The 20,841-nt window shown below is 46.7% G+C and overlaps 1 protein-coding gene across 5 annotated transcripts in view; it reads right to left on the bottom strand.

The window, feature by feature from the left end:
• LOC126563970 (cGMP-dependent protein kinase, isozyme 2 forms cD4/T1/T3A/T3B) overlaps nt 1–20,841 on the bottom strand; it is a 104,667-nt gene that overhangs the window by 30,023 nt on the left and 53,803 nt on the right. For 2 of the 5 annotated variants that reach the window (XM_050220851.1, XM_050220852.1), the window contains exon 3: nt 19,981–20,147. In XM_050220851.1, the coding sequence (XP_050076808.1) occupies nt 19,981–20,147 (167 nt within the window). Of the gene's footprint in view, nt 1–4,242; nt 5,920–7,875; nt 9,553–19,980; nt 20,148–20,841 lie in introns of those variants that run through there. The other 3 variants (XM_050220848.1, XM_050220850.1, XM_050220849.1) reach the window with 3 other exon arrangements.

The raw sequence follows: 20,841 nt of genomic DNA on the forward strand, positions 1-20,841 counted from the left end.
TAAAAATTGTCAATTGGAATCCAATGGCAATAAAACTTCACTAAATTTCTGCTGACATGTTAAAAAATGATGATCTATTAAGGATAACATTTTCGTGGTGCGAGAGATTAATCTTCCAGTAGAAATAAAAAATTGCTCTCTGAAAGACCATTTGTCACAATCGTGAGTGGAAAGATAGTATTCATAGCTAACCTTCTACAAGCAAACAAAATCTACGACACAAAGATTGTACGCTGAAAGAATACCCACTAAAGATTAAGTACTTTGCACAGTCAGTGGCTCACATTCAAAACAGTTGGTTGCTGTGTTGAATGCCCAGTCCGAATCGTATCGCGTTACCGGCCTTATGCATTCCGAAAGTAAAAGGATGCTCGCCAACATGCATACTGTGTGCCGCCGCCGCCGGTGGGATAGCATTCGCGCTTGCTAAAACCATCGCTCACGTTCCGCTGCGAAATCAATAGACACGATGCGGCTTGCAAACACCTCTCGCGATCGCGATACACACAAAACGTGGTGAATCTTCAGGCGTGTTAGAGTCTTCGGGGGCACTTTGTTTTAAAAGCGGGTTTAATCTAAAGGGAGTGCGAAAAGCTTGCCGTGTGCCGTGCAGAACGTGTGCATGGTGCGGTGCACCGAAGTACACTTTCGCCACGCGTGAAGCACTACTGCTACGGTTTACGTAATCGTTTTCGGTTTGGGGTGATCCATGAATGCATGATGCGCTTAGGTACCGGGCGGACGGCTCTCGCTGTCGGGTGTAGAGAGTGAAAGTGACTTCTGTACCATGTTGGTTTTGCGTGCGGTTTCTACCATCGAGTGGCAGATATCGGAAAGATAAGACGATGCATATACATATCTTTCCGTTCTCGTGGTGGATGCAAACCGCAAAACTAGCCCGGAGTAACGATCCGGCAAAACGATCACATAATACATCGGCTTCCATTTTCCCCAGTCTCTCGCATCACACAGCTTTCAATCGCTCTGCTCGTGAGGATTCATTTAACTCGCCAGTTCAATCAAGTTTGGAAATAGGCATACAAATTTGATTGGGAAATTGGGCTTCAGATTTTGCAAGCGTATTTAACTACTGTGAAGAAGAAAGAACAGTCTCACCAGAAGAGCGCTTACGGTTTGCGAGTAAGTAAGGAAAACGAAAAAACATACATCCTACACAACAACAAAAAATCTCAACCGCAAAATTAAAACACAAATCAACGCACCCCGGTTGGTCTAGTTTGGGAAGGTAAAGCAACACGAACTGGAGATTCGATGGTGTATCTAATTTGTTCCGGCGGTAGCAATAATTGCGCTTAAATAGCGTAAAATTGTTGTGAGAATAAATTAAAACGGTCGTGGCCGACATGTTACTGTCGCTTTGTGCGGTTTGGACTTTGTTTTGTGTACGTTTAAAACGCTGGTGAAGTATGCAAGAAACTTAAAGTTTGTATTGACAGAAAACCTTCACAATTAAAGAGATTTTAAATTTAACCCATTGATCCATAGTTTGAACTGATAGTATTGGCAATAAACCGATTAAGTGTAATATAATTTGTACTTTTTCATGACTTAACGACCTTCTCTATAGGTCAAGCCGACCATCGGAATATGGCTTACTAGACTTATTAATGGTATATAATTATATACGTGGGTAATATACGTGGGTGAGGATATTCAGTCCTCACTACGGCGCAAAGGTACGGAAGGGATTTGAACCGTGGTCCTGCCGTGTGAAGACTGGCGCCGTTGTTGCCTGTGCCACTGGGCCGTCCCCAGTATCATGTCTAATATTCCTTAATATAAACAAAACCAAGTGGAATGAATTAACCAAAGGGTGTCAATCTCGCGTAGAAAGTTCACATAAGACGTTTCAAAAGGAGTGATAATTAACTAAGCATGACGTTATCAATTTCCATCAACACGCGAAAAAGTACCCACTAAAACTGAACAACGATTGGAAAGTACTTACTTCACACCGTGCAGTATGCTACAGTTAGTCTGTAATTTATCCATTATCACCCTCACACGAATGAGGATTTCCTTTTCTTATGCCATGCAGATGCGCTATCGTCCGCTTTCATAACAAATCGAGTTATGTCACGATATTTAAAACGACTCAGAACGGACCTGCAAAACCACTCCGTTGACATTCGCGCGCCGGCCAGCGAAAAGATGACACGATCATCAGGGGAGGTTAGGTTTGGCTAATTACGAAAGCTTTCCACACGAACGAGTCGAGGATGCGCGTTTGATTAGATCTCGCCATCGTAAAACCCCAGAGCTCTCGGTAGTGAAAGGTTAAAAGGAAGACACCGTAGCCTTGACGGTCGGCAATCGCCACCGTCTTAATCGTCTGTCCTTTGCAGCGTCGTGGCTGGACGGCTTGTTTCGGGCTGAAATCGTTGGTTGATGACACTTCCCCCTTAGAGGCCGACGTCACGCCGATTATCACAGGCGTCTTGGCGAAAGTTCACCGTGCAGCGAACGAGCCCAGAGACCTCACATTTTGATGCGTGTTGCGTGCATACCCTGACTAGCCTGCGTCACTATTTGCGCATACGATCATGTTAGGCGCATCAGAGGCGCTGGGTGCTAAACAAGCTGTTTGATGGCGCAGTCTCCTGCGTCTCGGCCTGTGCATTGACCAGAAGTGGAAGAAAGTGAAAGTGATGCTACTTGTGTGTGTGTGTGTGTGTGTGTGTATGAAGTCTGGTTCAACTTTCTTTGCCTTTTTCGGGTTCGGGATTTGGAAGATGTCAAGCGCGTGTTACATTGCCTGCTGCCGAATGGTTGTTTTCGGTGCAAGTTGCGCACCGATGGCATCTCACACGGACGACTATGGTTCTGCTGGTGTTGTACGATGCTTTCGATCAGTTCCACATTTTCTACACCCGTTACAAAATCGTCATCCTGTGCAGACGCGGGTGCAGATCAAATCTATTTGCAACATTCGAAACGGTTAATCGCATAAATGGTCATGTAAATGGTGTTCCGGTGCACGTGAACGTGTATAAACGGAAGCAAGTGAAACCCTACACACAACATGTCTCTGGTTTGGTTTGGACCGGTGGACGGTTCTTTCCGTGTCGCGGGGCATGGATGGCTTCCATGAAGTTGGATACGATCGTGAAGATCGTTATTTTCTCGCCTTACATAAAGCGCCATTTGCAACGGATTTAGGCGGCTTCATGGTTTGAAAATATTGTAGGAAGAAATTGCTCTTAATAGTCGCTAATGGTCGCTTCCTCAAATACGATTTTGAGTGGTATTTAATAGCTTTTTTGCATCAATCATAGCCCTTGCTCAGCAAAGGTACTTTGGGCAAGATCAAGTGACACAAAGTAACGGATTCAAGCGCGGTAGGTTTCATATTTTAATACAAAGCTTTCATAATCTCCTGTCCATGCATCGGGGACAGACATCATCTCAACGACACTGTGGCGGAATCCGTTTCCCTCGCCACAAGTCCTTTGTGTTAAGTAAATTCTAATGTTACCCTTAACTTCCTTTCATCCCGTGGGGTGTGCATCAAGATAAACATCAGCCTACGGCTCTGGGAACGAAAACCGGACCTTTCGCAACGGGCACGGTGTTTACGTTGCTGACTAATGGCCATCTATAGCCCGTCTTTTCATACTTGAAGAACTCTCCTTGCATGTCTCGCTAACCCCTCCCCCGTCCGGCAGCTATCGGACGAGTACCGCGAACGATGCGCATTACCACAGCGATCGGTTGGGGCCTGATCTCTTGATCGTCCTCAACAAACGATGATGCTTCGTTTGGTGAGGAAGCGAGAAAAAACCGAACGCTTCGTCATTTATTGTTATCGGTACTACCTTTCCAAAGGCATGCGCCATTATGAGTCGTGGAGTACTTGAGTGTGGCTTTTTTGCATCTGAAAGCCAGAAAGTCTGAAGGCTCGTTCCAAGCAGAAAACTGCGCACTTTGCACAGCAGGATGCCCTTCGGTGCATCCGGGCTGGCCTGGCTAACCGGGTGCAGCTAATGATTATGATCGTGACGAAGGCGTATTGCATCGTGATGCTGATGATGATGGAGATGAAAGTTTTGTATAAAAAATGACATTTGATAGAGTGATTTAGCGATAGACACTAAAACTGTACGTAACTTAGCTCGATCTGGTTCTGTTTCTCTTTTTTTCTACTGTTACAGAAACACATCTTTCCGGTGATGTCGGGCAAAAGGAAAACACACATTGAAATAGGTGACATTTGTAACTCACCGTCAGGATTGGCGTAGATCTCCTCCACGTTACCGTAGATGGGTTCGTTGGCGATCAAATTACCCGTGCGCCGCTTCCGTGCGTACGTATGCACCGGAACCAGCGAAGGAAACTTGCCACCGGCTGGACCGTGCCGTGAGGAAATAATGTACGTATCATCGCAATCGTCACTAAACTGCGGACGGCGCTGCTGATGCACGGTGGCAGAGCCGGCAGTGTTACTGGCGGTACTGCTATTGCTGGTGCTTCTGCTACCACTGCTGGGTCCTCCGCCGCCGCCAAACAGCTTCTTAAACGATGACGACTTAGAAGACGATGGTGGCGAGGACGTGGAAGAGGACGAGGAAGTTGAAGCGGACGACATCGACGAAAGTGGCGAATCCTGATAACCGGTGGCACTATCGTACTCGGACGTATCACCACCTTCCCGCACACCGCCACCCGCTCCAAAGTGTGACTTGAGCAACGTGCGCGGAAACTTCGTACCGGCCGAAATCGTATTGTACAGCATCTTACCGAACCCGACCTTTTTGCCGGATCGTTTCGGTTTCTCCGGTTCTAGTCGCGGCAACAGATCGGCTGGTATATCTTCCAAAATTGGACGACCCTTGATGGTTCGGTTGCGTGAAAGCGTTGCTGTCGCCCGTGGAATACTTGCCAGCGAACCATTCCTACTGCCCTCACGGTAGATCTGCGTACAGAGATCGTTATCCGACCGGTAGGACGTCATACGGTCACCGATCGAGAGATTGCTCTCGCTGTCATCACTGCCACGGCGATAGTCGGCCGGGCTGGATTTATCACGATACCGGGCACCCCCGGTACCATTATCACAGATCGCGCTCGACCTCAGCTTGCTTTCGAGACCGGCCATCGGGTCCGGATAGTGACGGACTGGCCGCTGCAAATGATCCGAGTACTCGTCCATCGGCTGCTGCTGCCTAACGCGTTCCTTCCTCGACTGTTGCTCCGGTGGAGGATGGTACTGGTGTTGCTGTTGGTGCAGAAACAGTTCCCGCCGATCGAGCGTTCTCTGCTGAGCGGAAGCCGTTTGTGCCGCAACCGTATTCGAACGCTTTAAAGTTGAATTGCGCGCTGGAACGGCCGGCACACGGTCGTCCGTTGAGTGTAGGTTCGCGTAATGTCCTGCATCGAACTCGGCCATACTGGAGCCTCGCAGGGCTGGCCGAGGTTTGTGAGTATTTTCAAACATTCGTCCACGGACGGTATGATATTTGGTGGCGCTTGGATCATCTGCGGATTCTTTCGGGTCTTTTAACTCGTCCCATTCTGGGTACTGTCGCTGACGGGCCCGCCTTATCGTAGCTGGCCGATATCCGTTCAGTGCCTTCAGGACGCCATTACCCTCCTGAAACGTATCACGCTCCTCCTCGTCGGGGAGACCTTCGTCGTCCTCCGAAGAACCGGTTACGGTCGACGTTCGGTAGGACTCCTGGTTGGTTGGTCTGGCCGTTGGAAGCCCAATCGTTTCGTAGGGATTTGTCTCATGATGACTCTCGATCAGCGAGTTCATGCTCGACTGTACCTTGTTCCAGTTAGCCTCATACAAGGCACCCATTGCGCTGCGTTGTTCGAGCGAAAGACTCGCATCAATTGCACGTCCTGGATGATGTATGATCCTCATTTCGATCTTTATTGTACGGAAGCGGAACCACTGACGGATTTTTTCAAACTAACTAACCACCAAATGCTAGGAACACTTTAAACGATCTTCACTACGCAGCACCTTTCATTTTGATCATAGAACAGATTTTCCAACATTCCAACACATTTAAACTTTGTTGCACTATTTCAGTATAATTTTTCACACCACACTATGCACTGCACTAGCATCTGCCGGGTTGAGACGCGATTACGCTCCAGCTCCATCAGATAATTCGTTCACTGGTCGCCACATGCGATATGATTATATTATTTGTTACGCTTCAGCTGCGACTACAGCACCGCACAAAGAAACACAAACAAACGAGAAAAATAAACACAGCCGCCTTCGCCAATGTCTCGATGAATCAACGCGTGGAGCTCGGAGTACGATCTTCAAAGCAATGGGCGTACATCTTGGCGTGCGGGCTTACATACCTCGACGTCGTAAAGGTGCTTGGATTTTGTTTTGCATTTGGAAGATGTCAAGCGCGTGTTACATTGCCTGCTGCCGAATGGTTGTTTTCGGTGCAAGTTGCGCACCGATGGCATCTCACACGGACGACTATGGTTCTGCTGGTGTTGTACGATGCTTTCGATCAGTTCCACATTTTCTACACCCGTTACAAAATCGTCATCCTGTGCAGACGCGGGTGCAGATCAAATCTATTTGCAACATTCGAAACGGTTAATCGCATAAATGGTCATGTAAATGGTGTTCCGGTGCACGTGAACGTGTATAAACGGAAGCAAGTGAAACCCTACACACAACATGTCTCTGGTTTGGTTTGGACCGGTGGACGGTTCTTTCCGTGTCGCGGGGCATGGATGGCTTCCATGAAGTTGGATACGATCGTGAAGATCGTTATTTTCTCGCCTTACATAAAGCGCCATTTGCAACGGATTTAGGCGGCTTCATGGTTTGAAAATATTGTAGGAAGAAATTGCTCTTAATAGTCGCTAATGGTCGCTTCCTCAAATACGATTTTGAGTGGTATTTAATAGCTTTTTTGCATCAATCATAGCCCTTGCTCAGCAAAGGTACTTTGGGCAAGATCAAGTGACACAAAGTAACGGATTCAAGCGCGGTAGGTTTCATATTTTAATACAAAGCTTTCATAATCTCCTGTCCATGCATCGGGGACAGACATCATCTCAACGACACTGTGGCGGAATCCGTTTCCCTCGCCACAAGTCCTTTGTGTTAAGTAAATTCTAATGTTACCCTTAACTTCCTTTCATCCCGTGGGGTGTGCATCAAGATAAACATCAGCCTACGGCTCTGGGAACGAAAACCGGACCTTTCGCAACGGGCACGGTGTTTACGTTGCTGACTAATGGCCATCTATAGCCCGTCTTTTCATACTTGAAGAACTCTCCTTGCATGTCTCGCTAACCCCTCCCCCGTCCGGCAGCTATCGGACGAGTACCGCGAACGATGCGCATTACCACAGCGATCGGTTGGGGCCTGATCTCTTGATCGTCCTCAACAAACGATGATGCTTCGTTTGGTGAGGAAGCGAGAAAAAACCGAACGCTTCGTCATTTATTGTTATCGGTACTACCTTTCCAAAGGCATGCGCCATTATGAGTCGTGGAGTACTTGAGTGTGGCTTTTTTGCATCTGAAAGCCAGAAAGTCTGAAAGCTCGTTCCAAGCAGAAAACTGCGCACTTTGCACAGCAGGATGCCCTTCGGTGCATCCGGGCTGGCCTGGCTAACCGGGTGCAGCTAATGATTATGATCGTGACGAAGGCGTATTGCATCGTGATGCTGATGATGATGGAGATGAAAGTTTTGTATAAAAAATGACATTTGATAGAGTGATTTAGCGATAGACACTAAAACTGTACGTAACTTAGCTCGATCTGGTTCTGTTTCTCTTTTTTTCTACTGTTACAGAAACACATCTTTCCGGTGATGTCGGGCAAAAGGAAAACACACATTGAAATAGGTGACATTTGTAACTCACCGTCAGGATTGGCGTAGATCTCCTCCACGTTACCGTAGATGGGTTCGTTGGCGATCAAATTACCCGTGCGCCGCTTCCGTGCGTACGTATGCACCGGAACCAGCGAAGGAAACTTGCCACCGGCTGGACCGTGCCGTGAGGAAATAATGTACGTATCATCGCAATCGTCACTAAACTGCGGACGGCGCTGCTGATGCACGGTGGCAGAGCCGGCAGTGTTACTGGCGGTACTGCTATTGCTGGTGCTTCTGCTACCACTGCTGGGTCCTCCGCCGCCGCCAAACAGCTTCTTAAACGATGACGACTTAGAAGACGATGGTGGCGAGGACGTGGAAGAGGACGAGGAAGTTGAAGCGGACGACATCGACGAAAGTGGCGAATCCTGATAACCGGTGGCACTATCGTACTCGGACGTATCACCACCTTCCCGCACACCGCCACCCGCTCCAAAGTGTGACTTGAGCAACGTGCGCGGAAACTTCGTACCGGCCGAAATCGTATTGTACAGCATCTTACCGAACCCGACCTTTTTGCCGGATCGTTTCGGTTTCTCCGGTTCTAGTCGCGGCAACAGATCGGCTGGTATATCTTCCAAAATTGGACGACCCTTGATGGTTCGGTTGCGTGAAAGCGTTGCTGTCGCCCGTGGAATACTTGCCAGCGAACCATTCCTACTGCCCTCACGGTAGATCTGCGTACAGAGATCGTTATCCGACCGGTAGGACGTCATACGGTCACCGATCGAGAGATTGCTCTCGCTGTCATCACTGCCACGGCGATAGTCGGCCGGGCTGGATTTATCACGATACCGGGCACCCCCGGTACCATTATCACAGATCGCGCTCGACCTCAGCTTGCTTTCGAGACCGGCCATCGGGTCCGGATAGTGACGGACTGGCCGCTGCAAATGATCCGAGTACTCGTCCATCGGCTGCTGCTGCCTAACGCGTTCCTTCCTCGACTGTTGCTCCGGTGGAGGATGGTACTGGTGTTGCTGTTGGTGCAGAAACAGTTCCCGCCGATCGAGCGTTCTCTGCTGAGCGGAAGCCGTTTGTGCCGCAACCGTATTCGAACGCTTTAAAGTTGAATTGCGCGCTGGAACGGCCGGCACACGGTCGTCCGTTGAGTGTAGGTTCGCGTAATGTCCTGCATCGAACTCGGCCATACTGGAGCCTCGCAGGGCTGGCCGAGGTTTGTGAGTATTTTCAAACATTCGTCCACGGACGGTATGATATTTGGTGGCGCTTGGATCATCTGCGGATTCTTTCGGGTCTTTTAACTCGTCCCATTCTGGGTACTGTCGCTGACGGGCCCGCCTTATCGTAGCTGGCCGATATCCGTTCAGTGCCTTCAGGACGCCATTACCCTCCTGAAACGTATCACGCTCCTCCTCGTCGGGGAGACCTTCGTCGTCCTCCGAAGAACCGGTTACGGTCGACGTTCGGTAGGACTCCTGGTTGGTTGGTCTGGCCGTTGGAAGCCCAATCGTTTCGTAGGGATTTGTCTCATGATGACTCTCGATCAGCGAGTTCATGCTCGACTGTACCTTGTTCCAGTTAGCCTCATACAAGGCACCCATTGCGCTGCGTTGTTCGAGCGAAAGACTCGCATCAATTGCACGTCCTGGATGATGTATGATCCTCATTTCGATCTTTATTGTACGGAAGCGGAACCACTGACGGATTTTTTCAAACTAACTAACCACCAAATGCTAGGAACACTTTAAACGATCTTCACTACGCAGCACCTTTCATTTTGATCATAGAACAGATTTTCCAACATTCCAACACATTTAAACTTTGTTGCACTATTTCAGTATAATTTTTCACACCACACTATGCACTGCACTAGCATCTGCCGGGTTGAGACGCGATTACGCTCCAGCTCCATCAGATAATTCGTTCACTGGTCGCCACATGCGATATGATTATATTATTTGTTACGCTTCAGCTGCGACTACAGCACCGCACAAAGAAACACAAACAAACGAGAAAAATAAACACAGCCGCCTTCGCCAATGTCTCGATGAATCAACGCGTGGAGCTCGGAGTACGATCTTCAAAGCAATGGGCGTACATCTTGGCGTGCGGGCTTACATACCTCGACGTCGTAAAGGTGCTTGGATTTTGTTTTGCAGGCAAACCCCAATGATGATCATCGTTCCATAACCTCAATGGATGCCAGCTGATTACGGACTTTCCGTGCGATGAGCGTACGGCCAATGGAGTGGGTCACGTTACACTTTGCAAATGCAAACCACTGATAACAACAGTGGGGGCGATGCCGAGCATCATCCTGAGCCACTCTTTACAATCAGCCAACTACCCTTTAATTCAAGTGCACATGAAATACCCCCTAGGCGATGGAAACGGTCAAAGGGAAGGCTTTATTTTTAACTTCATTCTCAGATTAAATTTCAACTCAACTCAACTTTTTTCAAATTTAAAAATCGTGAGTGGTATTCGGACGCGTTTCGCGATTAAAGATTTCGCGTTAGAAATGTCAACATGTTGTTGATCTTCACCACCGTGACAGGGGGGCCAGAGGCGGGGAGTTAGCAAAATGTGATTGGAATGTGTTGAAATATCTCAACGCGCTTGCAACCTTGACTAGACGCCTGGAGAAGGATGACGAAAAATGGAAACGAATTCTTTTGCGGGTGTGGAGACAACATTCGCCACGGAATGTCTTATTTGTTCTGTGGTAAAGGTGTGCAAGCATGTTATTTATGCAAAACGGTGGAATCGTTGTAAGGTTGGCCCGCTCTTGTAGAACGTGCAAGGTAAAAGGTTTACTCTTCCAAAATAAAACAACTAATGTATGAGTATAGCTAATCGAAATCATTCACCACTCAGCCCTTTCCTTGTTAGAACGTTTGCCTTTCTGGTCGACTACACACCGGATAAGTGCATTGATTTTTAGCACCATAAATTGGGCTAGACACGGCCGCTCTTTGCCAAAGTGCCTACCGTCGTCGCGTGGACAACGAAATCGACGTTTTCCAGGCCCCGGTAGGGTGGTGGAACAGTGACGCATGATCCTTGAACCGGTTCGTTCGTCTTGCTGACCGAGCTCGACTGTCGATCGCATCCTGGATCGCGCACACTCTGCTCTTTACTACGGCTTCAGCGTCCGATCGCGCTTCGGCTCAACGAGTTTTCAAGGTCCCCCAAGGCGGTCCCATAAGGTGAGGCGTATGAGGCAAGCGCAGTTGCGCGAACTCAAAAACTGCCAACCGAAAAAAAAAATGTTGCCGCGTCAGCTCCAAGTAACCAAACCAATAATCCAGTTTCCTCTGTGGACGATGAGAGTGTTTCTCGCTTTATAGTCTTTACGGTTTCAGCTTTTATTTTTTTAAATAAATTTATTTATTTATTCAGTTTCGGAATCAATACCACCTGTCTTTAGCAAGCCACAACGAATTCATGCAAACAGGGAACAGGAAGCACGGATTAAAAGGATTATAAAAGAAGCGCTCGCTAGTTTAGAAATCCCATCTCGTTCGGATCGGCAATCCGTAAGCAAATTAATTACACCAAATTACAAGGATTTGATTATTTTATAGCGATTCCAATTCCACGCAAGTGCGCAAAATGGGTTACTAGAGCACCGAGCACCAAGCCAAACAATGCGTACACGTACGAATCGTGGGCCAAACAATCGACAAACGCATCAAGCAAAAGGTTAACCAGCAGCGCTAAAACCTCGAGGCCCAATTTATCGATTTTGTGCCTGTCAGTTTTGCATTTCTTTGGCAATGGCGCGCGCCGTACCGAACCGGGTAAGTGAAATTTGATTCCAGCTGTGCGAGCGCGTTGCGAACCAAGACTAATTAACAGTCGAACGTCAAAAAACTGAAGCGCGACGTGCACAACTAAACTATTTTGAGAGGATTCGTTCGAGATCTTCCTCTTATAGCGAGAAGCAAATTAGATACATTATCAGGTTCTACTCTACATACTACAGCCGTCCGCAACTAGGGCAACCATTATACGGCAGCCAGCTTAATCAAATCAATTCGCAAATTGGACGACTGTCTCATCATTTGCACAGTGGGCAAACTTTCATCCCCGTCAATTAATGGGGATTTAATGTAAATCCTTCGTGTCTAATCACTATAAGCCGTATGTACCAAATCCACGATACGGTTGTAAGAATTCGTAGCCCTTCGACGGCTTCAAAAACACATTCCAGCACGCCTAAACGCTGCTTACCGCTTAACAGGGTAACATGCCAAACTCGCCCAGTCACGCGACGTTCGTGCGGCTGATGCATCAAAATAGTGGCATCGTCAAACATCCTCGAAGCATTTCTGGCATACATCGATCGGGGGGCATTTTTGGATTTTCCCTGTCGTTTGCGCTAACGGCTTTGAAATCGATCATCGAATGCGGTATGTTTCGTTTCACACACGAGAGAGCATTTTCGCGCAAAGAATTTTGGCAAGACGCGCGGGCTTTGTTGAGTTTGATGTGATTTTACCAAAGGCATTTGGCCTCCACCTAGGCTGGTCGGTGTTGCATTTGGAGGCTCTCGAAAATAATGTCCAACGCGCTTAGAAACTGATGGAAATGCGGTCAAAGCTTTAAACAAGCTGATTGAAGAGATGTTGAAAAATGGAAGGTCCTCAGAATATATCATCATCGTTTTTTTTTTGCCAACAATAAGACCCAATAAGGAAGTGATAGGCATAAGGGGGAGTGTGCTTGTTTGCCCGATCGGCTCAAACGCGCACAAGCGCCGGCGCTCGTTAGGTTGATCGATCACTTGGGACCGATTACCAAATGGTTTTTCAATTTGCACGATGATGTCTCAATTTGGGCCTGTTTATAAGGTGATTCGTAGCGCGGGGATCGGTCAAGATCGTTAATTGTGCCGACGTTATGGTTGACCAGCGTATGTGTTTCGATCGATTTCCATCCCTTCCCTTCACTATCGCCCGGCCTGAGCAGTTTAAGCCGATCTGCTTCAAATTTGATTTGAAAGCGTCGCTATTCGCGTTAGATAGCTCGGCTTGAAAGGCTAGTTAGCTACTTTGCGCACGCTTCACGCGGTTGCGGCTTGCAATGCTTTCAAGTTACGCTTCACAGTATAAGTTCACTTCACGTTTGCATATATCTTGCAATCTGCACACAACAACAAACCAGTCCTCGAACGTGCCTTTCCATTCTTTGAAAGTGAAAGAAGAAGAAAAAAGAAACAACGAAACAATCATACAAAATGATCTTTTAAGGACACGCTGCAAAGCGCACGGTTAATTATTCACAACGCATAGGGTGGTCATGGTCGCCACACCGGGGTGGTAGTACCGGTAGCCAACACCCTACACACCCTAGAACAAACTCTCTCAAGCCACGTAAATTACTGCAGACTGCAGAAGTACTGTTGCTTGACCATGGCGGTGGTGCACCACACAACTACAACACAATGGCCTGCCCTACCGAAGCACACGGAGCTAGTCCGTCCGCGCGACATATCCGATTTGGTCAATCGGCTCTGGTGCTCAGGCTCTGGCTACAAACGCACACAAACCAGACCCACCGTTCACAGCCAAAAGAAACATAAAATCTCGTTACCTTCGACCGTTTCGGAGTGAATGGGGTACAAAAAAAAATTAAACAGAACCTTTAAAATGCAGCACCAACATCGAAAGAGAAAAAGGCCCCTTCCGATGCGGTCGATATTCAGATGTGGCCTTACGAAAAGGAGTTGTCACCAAAGAGTATGCCTGCGGGCAAGCCAACGTCGCCGTGATTGCTCATTTCGCAAGGTGACATAAGCTTGTGCAAAGACGAACTGCTTACTCAGCCGTCACCCGGACACTCTTCCATACGGGAGGTGGGGAGGATGGGTAGAGTTGTGAATGATGGAATGCTTGGGTCCGCCAACGTCCTTTCCGCGGTCGGATGAGATGACGCAGGGGGAAGAGTCCGGTAGTGTGGTAAAATTGACTACCACCCACCCATTTGTGAACCGGTTATTTTGCTATACGTTGCTACCCTCTGCACGACATTATGGGTAGACTTCCTTGTCCGAAGCATAGCGCTCCAGAAACTGATCGTATGGGCGAAGAAGGAATTCATCTCACCCGGCAATCTCGCCGATCGACTGACGCGACGCTTTTCTGTGGTCGCCTAACTCTCCAACGTACCCGTGAAGCGATTGGCAGTAAATAGAGAAGTTGTTCTACACCCTCAGGGCGAGTGAAAACACTTAACCGTCTGGACGCTACGATCGCGAGCCTTGACTGCAAGACCTCGATCAAGAAGTGCATGCAGAACGGAACGGATGCAGACGGTGGAGATTGTGGGGAGTGGGGAAGTTTTCTGGCGCGATTATTTTGCCCCAGACTACTACGTCAACGATGTGTCCTTCACACTGTCACTTTCCTACGAACTTTCGATTTGGGGAGGATGCACTTTCCCGTTCGAAAGTATACGATACGGGACTCTGAAGATCGTACTCGTCGCTCATGGCTGATGTAATGATGACTTCGAATGTTGGATATACAATTCAGGAAGACCATCACTCTTCACAGAAATCACAGTCACAACGCACATAAACCTCCCTATACACCAGCGAACACTTTTTCCTGCTCACCAACGTAATACAAGCTGAACAAACAAGGCTGCACATGGTCTGGGCGAGGCTGGAAGGGAGCTAAGAACGGGTTTTTTTGTGTATGTCGGGGATTTGCGCCCTCACTCGCCCCAAGCGCAAGATTGCTCTTAGCCATTTAAGCAGCCCGCGCCGCGCTGCATGCAGTCAACCTTCTTGTTGTTGCGTACAATGTTGTTGCAAATGCAGCTACTACTTCACAATTCACTCACACTGAACGGTACACACCTACCGAAGGGTACACAAACCATCGCCACTCAGCACAGGAACGCGCACGAAAGGAGAAATAGCAGCTCCACGGCTTACACAGCAATAAATAAAACCGCACAAACCAAAAGCGCACGTGTGCGTGTGATCGTGGCTGCGATTGCTCGTAAACGTTTGCATCCGATCCGGCGTGCCAATCCACGGGTACGGTCCCGCTTGCGCCCTTTTCTTTGCGAACTTTTGTTTCCTCCTGTGTGCTTCGCACGCACGCACGCGTGCTCTCTTGGTGGAGGACAAAAAGCGACGCGCGTACAGCAGAAAGGGAAAATAAACCAAAACTAAGACAGGAACGCACGCGAACACGAAACCTCGGCGTAGCCCGCGCGTGTTGCTTTGCCGTCGGAGCGCGAAACGTGACTGAGCCGAACGGTCGTGGTCCGGAGCACACGAAAGCCTGCGAGAGTGTTGTGCCACCCCGTTTTGTTGTGGGGGGATGCTTTTTCTCTTTGTGCTTTTCGTTGTCCTGTGTGTGCGTACACCGATCGGTCGTTACGATCTCTGTGCAAATAATTGCCGCAGAGAGAGAGAGAGGGATATTGAGCTTTGGTGTGGTTTGGCGTGGCGCTTGAATCAGCTGGCACACGATGATGGAACAGGCGTAAGCACGCGGTTGCAATGGGGTTAGGTTATGCTCTACGAACTCTCTTGCACTTTGGTGATCTGCACTATGCTGAGAGAGTGTTGTAAACATAATCAGAAGACAAGCAAAACGGCACCGAGAGTAATGTTTTGAGATCGTCTCAAACCGGTGTGATTTTATTTTTGCTGAGAGCGAATGGCGCGCTACGATAAGAGAGAAGTAAATATGCTAGTATATACCGTTGTTATGGCAACTATAATTTATAAGTTTTGGAATTATTACTAGTCTAAAAATTCTACTCACACCTTAGCTCGAAACACATCGTTAAGATAACTACTACTATGGCCAGATTAAAATAAAAATAGAACATTTTCTATCAGAGCATCAACTTCTTCTTCTTCTTAGCTTAACGACCTCTAAGGTCATACCGGTCATCAAATGGCTTACTAGACTGCCGATACTACGTAGTTGGTTAATCAGTCCTCAACTACGTGGGGACGGCTCGGATTAGTTTTGAACCCCATACCTGCCGTATGAAGATGATGCTCTAGGATTTAAAGCTGATTTCCATCCGACGACTAGTCAACTTAAAACAGTTTAAGACAACTTCTTTTCGATTTTTCCATTTTTCTTGTCACTGTTTATTTATTTATTTGTTTCAAGATTTATTTCAATTTATTTAGAACAGCCAAGTCGTCACGACTGAGGATCGGTCCGGCTTGGTTCGTCCTGCCGTGTGAGAGCCGGAGCCGCTGTCGCCTCACTACGGATCGGACTGCCATGATTAGGTCTCCTATTGACATTTGCATGACGTACATGTTCAAAAGGATAAAATTCTGTTTAAAATAAAGATGATCACTATCAAATAAAACTGCAATCTTTAGTAGAATATGTTCAGGAAATAGAAATAAATAATAATACCAAAACTATATAAAACATTAAAACAAAACATGTATTTCTACATTCACTTCTTGCACAATGTAAATAAGAGATAAACAATCTCCATCTAAAAAGAATAAAAACTACTGTATAACTTCAATGCATTCGATGAAGCAAACATCTTGTGATCGTCGTAAAATAGGATATAAATTATATTTTTTTCACAAAAAGACACGCGCCCAATATTTGAACCATGAATGATGATGATTTGAATTCCGATCTCGACTCCTGCTTCAGAATAGCCCTAATCTCGATGCCCTAATTTAATAAAACAATTAGCACGGAAAAACAACATTCAATTAAAATGTTAGAGGGTACGGGTGAAACATTAAGCCCGTTCATAAAACGATCATCTACCTTTTGTCGTACGGCCCTAAACCTCCATCACTTCGCTTCCCGAGAGACGAGCCGCACATTGTTGATTTTAGTTCGGCACGGTCGCCGCAATCTCGTGAGAACAGATCTACGCCGATTGCCGAAACGGACGTTTGCGATTGCACCCTGCCGACCCAACAATAGCAATCGAATCGGGTGAGTTACTGCTTCATCCACCAAATCTACCGGCCCAACTCCCATCGGTAACCCTGGCATTTGGTGCAACATCGCTCGCGTCTGCCCTCGGATGACCTAAGCGTCGTGAGTGGTGTTACGGATGGCGGAGTACACGTCACTCGAATGTCGGCGACAGTACGCAAACCTCGCCACAATGCCACCGGGTGGGTATTGTTCTGTAGCGGACAGGGCGCGAAAGACCCGCGGGCAGAACAAGATGATGAGCTTAAGATCGATGCTGTCTGTCGGTGTCATAAAGTGTGTCGATCGAGCATTACAAACACAGCCAGAGGTTTAGTAGATTGTGCTTTGGTGTTTGGTGGGTATGGCTCCAAAACGGTAAGGTTCGAACGCATTCCAACTTCAACTTCAACGATGCAATCTGATCGGATGTGCTTCTGCTTGCCGGAGGGCTTTTACCAGCCGTCGTCCTTCAGGGAAACGATAACAATGCTGCCAATGTCAGCATGTATGGGTGGAGTTAAGATACCTACAGTGTTCTGCAACGACAACTAGCGATCAAGTTATTCGGCGTTCGTAATTCAATTCTTAGGTACGAATAGCAAGTCTAGTAAATGAAGAATAGCACCGTCATCACTGTCTACTACGGCCTTGGAAAAGCTGTAAACAAATTCGTTGCCACTCAAAAAATAACTCCCCAGTTAACGAGCGAGTTATTTGGTAGTAAAGGCTGCTATCGACCAGCAGGCGGCCCGGTTTAGAGTGTCCAACTTCCAAGGACTTTTTACAACAAAAAAAAACTATTACTTGACCACATAATTGTTTGGCCATAAATGTAACACGTTTTTTAATTAGATTTAAAAATTCACCTAAAAGAAGAGGTTTCGACTTATGACATATACTAAAAAAAACTAGTAGAACGAACCAATACTTAGGCATTAAAATTTCAACGAAGTGAATGCTCAAGAACAATCGCTCTGTTGTTGACTTTGATCAATGGCCCGCCAAGCGCACAGGACAGGAAGCACGCTGAAGGTAACACTTTGTCAATTGACGTCCCAAAACAGGGCTGAGTGGGTGTTTTTCTATGGTTCAGGCTAAACCAGCCGTGGAATGTTGTTCTCCAAGACACCGTTCAAAACCCTTTCCAAAGGTGGTGCGACAGGAAGATGGTCCCATTGATGCCACGGCAACATGTGCTAAATGGACCGGTTTACGTTTCGTTTTCCTTTCTTTTAAGAATGGCTCAGAAACTCGATCGCAGAACGAAGCGGTACACATATGTTGAAAGTGCCCGTAGCTAAGCACAGAATAGGGAAAGGCATTTGAAGAAGCGGAAGTACTGACACCTGACAATGCTCACGGCCATTTGCATCGCGACGATGAAATTGTTTGTGGAGCGTTAAATTATGTTGCACACCGAAACCGCCGCATGGGGCGTTTTGTTTCGCCGATCGCCGTTCCGCAGATCTGCTCATTTCCGCTCGCACCAGCAAACCATTGGGACGGTGATTAATTTGTTTGCAGTGGAGTTTGCGAACACTGGTCATTATTTTTCATCCGATTTTATGCCATGTTTCGCATACTTTACTACCACGTTTCAGCACGCCTCATCCTCTAATGTATGCGTTTCTGTTCATTTGTTCAGGGGCGTCGGTTGTTGGCGTCGGCCTTTTGCTAATCGGGGTTCGGTTTGTGCGAAATTAAGTTATTCCTTTCGATCTGGTTTGTCTAGCCATATGTATGTCGTGTAAATGGTTTACTCAATTAAGAAAAGATTGTTTGAACAACAAGCTAAATTACTTGCTGCGAAAAATATGTAACATTTCGTACATCGGTAATAAATTACACAACAAGCTCCGAGAAACAAACAGTCAACTGTTGTGCAGTTATTATCTGGTAAACGAAACGATCATCTACCCACAATCGCTAAAAGATGTTGAACGCTGATGAAAGCAAAAACCTACCACCAAGAGTCAATGAATGCTTCAATTGATCAACATATTTCTCATCTGTCGCTTAACTTTCTTTGGCGAATGGCAAACATTCCTTGCCAATTACTTTCTTCTCGAAAAGGAGCAAAGATGCTTTGCTCTCCGACGCGGCACGGTGGTTAGATAATTCATCGATTGTCATTTGATCTGAAAGCGAAAGCAATTGCCGACCGGCCGGCAAACGACGCAAATCGTCATCGTCAAGGGAACCATTCGTCTTCAGTGCTTTGCGGTCGGGTAATATTTTAAACACGATGCGAAAATCTTCCAAACGGCTTCGCACAAGTCTGTCTGGCTGTCTCGCGCTCGAAACGAACTGCGCGGTAAGATCATCGATCAAGCCCCGTACTACAACACATCCGGAGACGATAGTAGAAAGTGAAAATGATGGAAAAATCTGCCCAACGCTAGCAGTGGTACTTATTTTGCGTGAGGGAAGGCGATTGATAGAGGGATCGCGGAGAATACCTTTGCACGATTACCTGGCACCCGATTGTTACCGGGCGACGACAATGCAACGCAAGCGCTCTTCACTTACGGTAGACACTGAACGGATGTTGCACAAAATGCATCACTCATTGCCAGCGGCTCGTGACGACAGCGTGCCAGCAATTTATCTTGTTGCAATGTGACGCGCCAAGTCTTTTTAATTTCGGTTTGATCTAGTTGGTAAAGATACTGAGGAAAAAATGTTAATATTTCAGAAAATATTTTGCAGATATTTAAGGAGCGTCCCAATACTCTACAAACCGTTAAAAATCCTTCAAGAACATCAGCAAAAATCGGTCTCCAAATATTGCTGACTTGAAGCACGAAGGCCATCTACACTTATGTCGACAAAGACGACATGCAACCTTATTCGATGCTTGATATACGCCTAAAGGTATGCAATGTGCACAACACACTGCAGGCTTGCACGGTGGATGCTTCGCATGATTTTTTAATTATTTGAGCATCGTTCACAATTTTCCAAGCATTTTGTGAATTTTAACTGGATGAACTATTGATAAACCATTTTTATATGTCCTTAATAACCTACTGTAAAAACGGTTAATATTTTAAGATATCATCAACTTTCAAATTTAATGCTACTCGTTATTTGATCATTTTTCACATTTCTTTTCCCCTATTTCCTATGAAATTCCATCATTCGTTTCATAGCGATAGAATATCGAATAAAATAAACCCACTTACCTTCCATCACATAAACAATACTGCCCACATCGCCTTCCTTAATGATGAGACTCCCAGCGGCATACTGTACGGGATACATACAGTCAACAATTTCGCGTATCTGTGTTATTTCCAGGTTCTTCATGAAATCATTATCCAGGATGGCAGATTTGATTATTTCACGGGATCTATAAGCGGGAAGAGAAAGAAACACACACATAAAAGGTCATTAATCACAACAGTTAATTACACGGGTGAGATGGAACTTGGAACACTCCCGAATTATGCTCCTTTATTTGCTACGTCCGATAGCGTCAGGATGATCGATTGATGATCGAATCGAAGTGCGACAGAAATGAACGTAATCGTGTTGCACGTGCATCACGCGAAAGGTCGACCGGACAATTAGCGTCGGAGAGTGCAAATGTCCATTTGGGCGATTGCAATGATCAATCAAGTGCGCGTTCGATTTTTTGCATGTGTAAAATCACCTGAGATACTGAAAGACTTGGGCCATCTCGTAGCAATTAACTTACCGATGTAGATAAATGAGATGTTGTAAGTTTTATTTTTTATTTGATTTGGTTTCATGAGCAAGAAGATAATCTAAAGAATTCTTTTCCGTTAGCAAACATTAACCTGCGTTCACAGGTGGTTTAACAACGCACAAACTTGATTTATTTAAAGCGAGGTTCATCAACATAGGAATGTAAATTGAGTAGTGCATTCACAATACGTCGAGTATGACCGCCCGACTCGATAGAACCATATCATCCCACACATCCAAAAAGGTAATGAAAACTGTCAACCCGGCTCGGTCCCTTTAACCGGACAATAAATCCATCCAATGGTCCCACCATTACGTTAGCTACCGGGTGGAAC

This window comes from Anopheles maculipalpis, chromosome 3RL, assembly GCF_943734695.1.
Source record: "Anopheles maculipalpis chromosome 3RL, idAnoMacuDA_375_x, whole genome shotgun sequence".
Classification (NCBI taxonomy): Eukaryota; Metazoa; Arthropoda; class Insecta; order Diptera; family Culicidae; genus Anopheles; species Anopheles maculipalpis.